At 35.4% G+C, this 8,898-nt stretch overlaps 1 protein-coding gene across 4 annotated transcripts; it reads left to right on the top strand.

Moving 5' to 3' along the window:
• Positions 1-925: 925 nt before the first annotated feature.
• Positions 926-7,459, top strand: LOC103713012 (pectin acetylesterase 7-like). 4 transcript variants are annotated; one of them, XM_008799765.4, is made up of 13 exons: positions 932-1,171; positions 2,346-2,473; positions 2,638-2,720; positions 3,335-3,461; positions 4,600-4,679; positions 4,811-4,897; positions 4,972-5,096; positions 5,226-5,286; positions 5,553-5,606; positions 5,718-5,795; positions 6,226-6,331; positions 6,705-6,844; positions 7,218-7,459. In XM_008799765.4, the coding sequence occupies exons 2-13, from the start codon at positions 2,347-2,349 to the stop codon at positions 7,323-7,325; spliced, it is 1,176 nt and encodes a 391-aa protein (XP_008797987.1). In that variant the 5' UTR covers positions 932-1,171; position 2,346; the 3' UTR covers positions 7,326-7,459. The 4 variants fall into 4 exon arrangements, with proteins under 4 accessions (XP_038982865.1, XP_008797987.1, XP_038982867.1 ...); XM_039126937.1 differs by having other exon boundaries at positions 926-1,171; positions 4,972-5,286; XM_039126939.1 differs by having other exon boundaries at positions 3,159-3,461; positions 4,972-5,286.
• Positions 7,460-8,898: the final 1,439 nt, after the last annotated feature.

Below are 8,898 nucleotides of genomic sequence, written 5' to 3'. Positions count from 1 at the left end.
TCCATTTCCTTCTCACCATAGGACGACAGCCTACCAACCAGATTAAAGATAAAGAGTAGCTCAACCAGTGGACATAAGCTTGAAGTCTGTAGGTTATTCCCAAGTCTTCATTGTATGACAGGAGAGAGACAACTAAGGTGTTTCTCAAGGTTTTTTCTGTGTAGCTAGTAACGGGAGCTAAATCAGATCTAGTATATATTTATATATATATTCATATTTGTTTTATTTGATAAATATAGATACGAATATGAATATTAATCAGATGTACAAATTAATATTCATATTTATTTTAAATAGATATGGATACAAATCAGATACTAAAAATATAAATATAAATTAAATAATTAAATTTTATGACTATAGAATAAAAAATATTACTAAGCAAATGATAAAGTAAGCTAATAGTATGCTAACATAGATATTTATTTTTTAAAAATTTTAAGGTGCTATATAAAATTAAATAACGTTATAATTGGAATTAGATATTCATATACAGCTTGGACGGCTGCCTATTTAAATATTTAGATTTTTTTTTAACGGATATAAATACAGATATAAATATTAGTCAGATATTTAAATTTTCATTTATATGTTAATAAATTTAAATAATATATATATATATATATATTAATTTATTTTTATCCTTACTGGGAATAATAAATAGGACAAGATCAGAGCTGCATGCACGTGAACAATAGATAGGGCAAGATTAATAAACCACCAGCTGGAAACCGGTTTCTGGTCCGCGTACCGACGGGGATGCTCCACCCGACATTTGGCGCCATTCCGGATGAGCCGCCGACAAGAACACACTGTCAATAGATTACGTTAGATTGCAGCTGGACGGCGTAAAATACTCGACACGCGCTCGAACCAGCCCACATTTAATGGCGCCGAATCCAACACTGCTGTTCTGGCCGGACCTCATCAGCCCGAGATCCGTTTGGCAAAATCTAAACCGCAGTTACAGTGGGCCTCGTCCCGAAGATGGTCGTGGTATAGCCCCCGAAGCAACGAGGAAAGGAATCGCCGCTCCCTCTCTTGGTCTTTCTTCACGTGAAAGCCCTTAGAGAGAGACAGAGAGATGGCTTTGTGGTAACTTGTGGTGGTATAAATATATGTAGAAAGAGATCTTAAATGGTGGAGTTTGGGCCATCTCCAGATATTTCAGGTGAGCTGTATGCATTTCATTTGGTTTGAAGTTTCTCTATTCTTGGTCTTGGAGAGGCTGTGCATTTGTTTTATATATCTCTGCAAAAAAACCGTGCTCCTCTGAACAGTTCCCAGTAGACTAAGTGAGGTGTTATTGATGTGATTTGCTTTTTATTTTTCCTTTCTTCTTTGCTCCCGTCATGGAGTCTTGTTTTTGTTTTTATTTTTTTTAGCTGAAAATTCTTTTTTTTCTGAAATTTTTAGTGGTGGTTTGGTAGATGCAGGGGAAGGCAGTGGATTCCTGAATAAAAATATAAGAACTGGATCTTTTTTTAATTAGTTCAGTGAAGGGTATCTGGGAAATAGTTGAGTGGGCATCACTGTCTTCTGGAATCTTAAAAAGTGGATAGCATCAGCTTTTGAAAGGAATAAAAGGGAAGTTTTGGTGATCGGGTTTGGAATCTGGATTTCCAGGCTGTGAAATATTGCAGTTTTCTTTTCGAACTTTTCAATATAATCAACAAATCAGTTTCATGAGAAGCTCATAACTGCTGTCGCCAATTCTGTGCTCATATTGGATCCTATTGAAATTTTCTGTTAATCAGCATTTATCAATAAGTTATAGTCCATACTTGTTCCTTCATATATATAAACGTTGTTATCGTTGTCTGCTTAAAATTCTGCATGTCAAACTGCTATATTGATGTTATAGTAAAGAAAATTAGGTTTTGTTTGCCTTAATAGGATGATGAGAGCTCACTTGATCAAATCAGGAATAAAGGAAACAAATTTGTTGCCAAGACTTCTCCAGCTCCTCCTCCAGATGTTAAGAAATTGATGTTTATTGATCCAATAAACGTTTGTTCATCATTTAGTAAAGAAACAGAAAAAAAAGGAAAAAGTACTTATAGAGTTATAGTTAGTGCTAATTGTTAGCCAGTTGCCGATCATATATTCAAAACCTAATCGTCCACCAATATTTACTTAGGCATAAAGGAATTTGCTTTATTAATTTTAAATTTTGGAACCATTAACATTGGACAGATTCTTGACGCACTCTTCGAGTTTTTCTTACGAAAGGCTGAAAATTCCAGGGAGCCTCATGGCTGCAGCTATTATTAACAGATGTGTTGTTTATAGTAGTGATGCTATGGTGCTTGCTCTGTTTTAATGTGCTCACATTGATCCTGCAGAATGATTGGTGGTAAACCAGGAGCATGGATTTATCTTTTAATCTTACTAAATCTACTAATCTCGCTGAAAGTGGAAGGTTTCGATGTTCCTCTCACTCTTGTGCAAGCTGCTGTGGCCAAAGGAGCAGGTTGGATAATTTTATCATTACCACCTGCAATGTTGCTCTCACTTTATCAGACTAACATGATTTCTTTTTACTAGGACTTTCTGTTTGTTCAGAAACTACACCCCGTTTCCTCTTCTTGAATCTAACCATGTCTTTGGCTCTATGGTTTCTGAATTAATATGCAGTCTGTTTGGATGGAAGTCCCCCAGCTTATCATTTTGCACCGGGTTTTGGCTCAGGGGTGAACAACTGGTTGGTTCACATGGAGGTTGGTTAGATCTTCTCGTTGTTGTTGGAATATTAGAACTAAAATACTTTCTTCTTTCTTTTTTTTAATTGAGCAAAAAAAATGGAAGATCCACCCAGTTTCATTTCATAAGGACGAGAAACAATATGCTTTCTTCTGTTAATCCATTGGTATGGAGTCTCATATTCAATCTTCTGTGATGCTCATATTCAAGTGACGATAGGTTCTTATATTTTGACTGAATCGGTATCTTTGGTTGCTGAGTCTGAGGTATAAAGAGATCCAACATTGGCATATATCACCATTGCCAGTCCAGAAATGATTGTTGTAGATGAGCTGAAGATCCACAAGGAATGCAACAACTTCAAGAATCGTTCATGGATATTCTACATAGTTTTTAATGTCTAGGATATAGATACTTATTGCAACACAAATAATCTACCATGATACTTGTTGCAGAGTGCAGAGGAACGAGAAATATACAACCCTCGTGATGAGTTGCTAAAAGTCAAAGACGAATTCTTTGCCAGCAAAGGAAAAATTTAAGTCTGTTGGATGTCGCAAGTTCCCCGGGGTTCCACCTTTTATGAGATGGACTCATGTCTTTTTTTTCTTTTTTAACTGATCTTTCTCAGGGAGGAGGATGGTGCAGTAATGTTGAAGAGTGTAAAGAACGCACAGGGAACTTCAGAGGCTCCTCTAAGTATATGAAGCAGCTTTCCTTCTCTGGAATTTTAGGCAACCAGCAAAATTTAAATCCTGGTATAGCATTCAACAATTATCTCCTTTGATGGATATTGTCAATACCACTAGTGAATGAAATTAATCTGAATTTTATGTTGCAGTTGGGTATAATGAGTATATGAAGGTTTTCTAGAGATTTATTCTTTTAATGAATGCAAAAAAAAAAGATGGAAAAGGAGAGCTTTTAATAAATTCTCTAGGCCTTGTATAGATAAGCGGCTGAATTCTCCCATTATTCCAGATGTTTCTTCCAAATGACCCTTTTGCAACCCAGTTTGAACCGGAGGCGAAAGGAACATCTAAAACATTGCGAAATAATCAACTTCATACCAACTTACCTGACCAAACCTAGATGAAGCTATGCTGTCATGAAGGCTGGATAAGTGTACTTCAGGTTTTCTTAGGTCAGGGATAGCTGATTCTCGGCTAAGCCGCATTATCCAATTTCCAATATCCCACAGCTGAATGAAGTTAGGTGAACTAATTTCCAAGGTCTAGAGAATCCTGAATGATGAAAAAAAAAAATAAAGCATAAATATTTTTATGGGCTTCTGGATGAATCGACTGGCAGATAGGAAAGTTGCATGCAAATCATGTGAATTAATGAAAACTACCCATTACTCCGTTTATTTCATATGCAAAAAATCCATGAGACAACAAAACCAAGGAATGTTTCTCTCAGGTATATCCGGTATGTCACTTTATACAAAGAAGGGCCTTACATTGCTTAATGGAAACTAGGGGCTCCATGGTTTAGTACTATGAGTCTATCATCTCCTCACACATATGGTGGGATGGCTTGTTCTGCAAGTAGTACAATTGTTTTTGAAAAGTCCTGGTTATGTATGCAGTGTCAACCACTTCATTAATAGTATTATTTGCTCTTTGGACTCCAAATGCAAGTCCTTGCTAGAGGACACCTAATTATTCTTCTTAACTATTAACCTTTGCCCTCCAAAGGGCTAGTTTGTTACTGTAGTCACCTGCCATTTGTAAATGGTTCTCTTTGATATATCACAACTAAGTGATCACATATTTACCTATATTTTATAAAATTGGTCACTGAGATTAAGTTTTACATTCATTTTTAGCAATCCACTGTTGCTGCATTTAATTAATTTCCTTGCATTTTTAATGTTTCTGGGGATACATGTAGACTTCTATAACTGGAACAAGGTAAAGATTCGATACTGTGACGGTTCATCATTTACCGGTGATATAGAGGCAGTAAATCCTGTAAGTCTGTTCTGCATTGCATTTATGCAAAATGTGCTATACTTGCTATTTGGTTAATATATTTTTCTCTTTTATTTACAAATCGGGAATTTGTGAATATAATGTTGGACTCTATGTCATCATCTAATTAGGCAACAAATCTTCACTTTAGAGGAGCTAGGGTTTGGCGTGCTATTATGGACGAACTATTGGCAAAGGGGATGAACAAAGCACAAAATGTGGGTTCCTGTAAAGTAGCCAAATGTTTTATTTGTATTATATGGTGTCCTCATAGTATGAAGAATGGTTGCAGGCTCTTCTTTCTGGCTGTTCAGCTGGTGGTTTGGCATCCATACTACACTGTGACAGCTTTCATGATCTTCTACCAGCTGGTGCAAGAGTTAAATGCTTCTCAGATGCTGGTTATTTTATCGATGCGTACGCTCATATTCTGTGCTTCCATGTTAGAATTTGCTCATTATACCAGAGAACTACTCCCGGTTATCGAACTTTGCTAATAAAAAAAAAAAAATCCGAGCATGACATTCTTTGGCAATATTATGACAGGAAGGATGTTTCTGGAAAAGAGACGATCAAAGACTTCTATAATCAAGTTGTGACCACCCATGTAAGTTTACTTAGTTCTTTTTTATTGACTATATATAAACCCAACTATTGTATTCATGGTACTGTTTGGGTCAGTGACAAGCCCCTGCCCATGAGATGGTTTTAGAAGGAAATAGAAGATTCTAACTCGAGATAAACTTATGACCAGTGTAATTACTTCTTAAATAATAATATCATTTCTGACATGCTTAAAATTATGTAATATCATCTAGTCTTAATAGTAATATTTAATAATGCATGCTAAGTTGGAACTTGTATTTCTTCTAGGGATCAGCAAAGAATTTGCCGTCCTCATGCACTTCAAGGTTTCCGCCAAGCCTGGTAAGTAATATTTTTCTCAATTGTGGTATTAAGGCATTACCAGAAAAAAAAATTGTGGTATTATGAACCTTAGAATACCATCCTACCAACATGGTTTAAATGTATATGCAGTGCTTTTTCCCACAGTATGTGGTGCAGAATATGCGCACGCCACTTTTCATATTAAATGCAGCATATGATGCATGGCAGGTAACAATTTCCTCAAATATATTTTGCTGCTTTTGACTTATCACGCTTAATGAACCCAAAGAGTTTTTCTGCTGAATTATTTTTGAAACAATAGCCGCAATATCTTTCTTCAGCTAACTAAATATTCTTATCAAGCCCCTGTAAATGAGGTTATATTCTATACTTCAAGCCCCTGTTATACCATGGTTTTCCTTTAATGCACCCAAGATATAGTAAAAGATCTTTGCTTTAGTATATCACATATGCTCTTTTAATATTCCAAGATGATGACCCACCGACTTTTACCATGGAAGAACAGACTTGAACCTTTCTGCAGTTCTTAGAAACGTCTTATATGCTGAATGAACCTTTTTTGACCAAAGATATACTGAAAGATCATTGCTTGTTTCACAAAACATCTGAGCAGTGAATAAATTGTCTCAAATTGCAGATCAAGAACATTTTTGCACCAAGTCCTTCTGATCCCCGTAAAATTTGGAGTGAATGCAAGCTTGATATAAAGAAGTGTTCTTCAAGCCAACTTCAGGCCCTGCAAGGTCAGCACTTTTAAGTTGATACCGATCACTGAAAGTTTCTTTTGTATGGCAAGTCGCCGGTCTGGCTTGGATTTTCAGAGTTTCCAACACTGAAATTCTATAAACAGAAATTCTATTAGCAAGTCATGCGTTCATTATTATTTAAAACAGATATTGTATCAAGATCCATATATAGTATGCCCAATTACAAATTCTTCCTTATTGCCTAGTTATGACTTAGAAGCAGCAACATGTACATCATCATTTAATAATTGGGAGTCATGAATTATTACAGGTTTAATTTAATTGGAGATTATGGTTTCTCCAGGTCAGTTGAACAGTTCTGTTGTGTTTGAAGAATATGAGATTAACATATTTTTTGATGTTATGACAGGTTTCAGATCAGAGTTTCTACGTGCACTGCCCAGGAATTCTCCATCAGTAGGCATGTTTATAGACTCATGTTATTCCCACTGCCAATCAGGGGCTCAGGAAACATGGTTAAGCAGTAATTCTCCTGCTATAGATAGGATGGTAAGCTAAACCATCTCCCACTTAATTACAAATATACAGAGGTGGCAGTTTTCATGTGTCAATCACTAATTTCTTTTTTTCTTGAGGAATTCTGTATTCTGTCATAACTTCTGCGCCCGAAATGGGATGATTAGAATTATAATGCAGTTGCAGGCTACTGATGCATTTATTTATTTTCTTTGTAACTTTTCACTCTTGTTATAGATGTATTATATTGTTGCATGTTGTAGGCTGTTATGTTGCCTTCGAACCGAGGATTTTGTATCTAAATGGAGATTACTTAATATTATGCTTACAAAATGGAATTTATGATTATTCCCAGTATATATCTTTTATAGTCTGTCTTATCTTCTTATTTTTCTCTTTTTTGCAGTCAATTGCAAAAGCAGTTGGAGACTGGTTTTATGGCCGGAGTGCCGTTCAGAAGATCGACTGCCCCTATCCATGCAACCCGACATGTCACAACCGTGAAATTGATTAATATCAGCCACCTTGGATCCAAAAAATAAGAATTGAACAAGTGCATCAAACTTATGCTAGCCTGTCACTGATGTTGTTCGCCATTCATGCAAACCATGCCTAAGAAATAAAATCAAGTGTCACCATTTTTATACTCTTTGCGAGCATCTCTTTGATCTTTTGTTAGCTGAAAATGCGTAGTTTGATTAAACTGATCGGCCTGTTTTACTTTTATATGTAGAGTCGAGAAAAGAGAAAAATTTCTAATATCACCATCTCTTAGAAAGATGGAATTTCAGTTTTTAAAAAAATATGGAATTAGCACGTTATGTAATGGGTTGGCATCGCTATATTCAATAAATTGCCCCACAGCATTGATGAAGACACTGAACTTCTACCTCACAAATTGACCAAAACCTTCCTTGAATTTAATTATTTAGTTATTTTTCACAAGGATCAACAAGAATTGACTCTACTTTGATTGATTGTTGTTGTTCCATTCAACAACTTAAAAATCTATTATATATTACTGACCTTTTTCCTATCATTTGTGAGAGAAAGAGAGTGAGTTCCTCTTGCACTAGAGTTACGTACATATGTATAGACTCAAATATTTGAACTCAGAATTTCTGGTTGTTAAATAGGTAGATATTTATCTTTTTTCCTGTTACTATAAATTTTTAAGATCAACTGATAACACGATTTTAAAGTTCAGGTTTACTAGATTCATGCGTTTTGATTCACCTCCACGCTAATTATTTATTTAATTTCTCAGATATCATCTTGTTCTTGCTTTAGTTTGGGGCAGACTTTTCGCATGATATCTAATTTTGATCCATTTTGTATGTATAAAAGAGTAGTGGAGATGACTAGTATCTACATATTTGAGCATCGAAGTCTTCTTTTTCCCTTTTGGTTTATTCTTTTTTCCCTCTTTGAGCGTTAAGTTTGCTTTTGCTTCCCTCCAACCTTTTTTTTTAATCAATGAAATAAGTTATGGCTTGCCATCATTTTGCTCAAAAAAACAAAAACTTTTCATATACTAATCGAAAAAGTTGAAATTCATTATAAAATTTTTTTAAAAAAATGTAGACACTCCATTCCTATCTTACCTTAGTTTCCTCCATGCTGATATGATGCCAATATGCACATCATTGTCCAACTTCTTTGTGTCACATGAACACAAAGAATTGAGCTATTGAGCTTAGACAACAAAGCCATTAATTTTAATGAACTAAATCCCATTAGTATCCATCTTCAAGTATTCCTAAATTACAAAAAGGACAGATTAATTTTATATATTTAATATAACTATCAAGAGATTTTATTAGTAAGCTAGCTATCATCTAGAAAACTGATCTATGGATGACCTCTTGTTTTTGTTTTTTTTTTTTTTGGCTACAGCCTTATCCTGTTAGAGAGTATAAGAGGAGAGAAACTGGACAGGAACAATCAAGGAACAGTTGATACAAGCTGGAAAGCATATATGTATGTATGTATGTATTATTGAACACAAAAGGACAAGTAACACTCACTGAGTTTGGTGGGGGGGGGGGGGGGGGGGGTCTGCACGAAGGTTAAAGCAATACCGGGCC

The sequence above is a fragment of the Phoenix dactylifera genome, chromosome 5 (genome assembly GCF_009389715.1).
Source record: "Phoenix dactylifera cultivar Barhee BC4 chromosome 5, palm_55x_up_171113_PBpolish2nd_filt_p, whole genome shotgun sequence".
NCBI lineage: Eukaryota > Viridiplantae > Streptophyta > Magnoliopsida > Arecales > Arecaceae > Phoenix > Phoenix dactylifera.
Note: the sequence above shows the minus strand (reverse complement) of the source record. Positions and strands in the feature narration are given on the sequence as shown.

Coding starts and splice junctions, on each gene's coding strand:
- LOC103713012 (XM_039126937.1), top strand. CDS start 2,347: ATGATTGGTGGTAAACCAGGAGCATGGATTTATCTTTTAATCTTACTA. Junction 3,462..4,599: donor CCAGCAAAATTTAAATCCTG/GTATAGCATTCA, acceptor GGATACATGTAG/ACTTCTATAACTGGAACAAG. Junction 4,680..4,810: donor ATATAGAGGCAGTAAATCCT/GTAAGTCTGTTC, acceptor TCATCTAATTAG/GCAACAAATCTTCACTTTAG.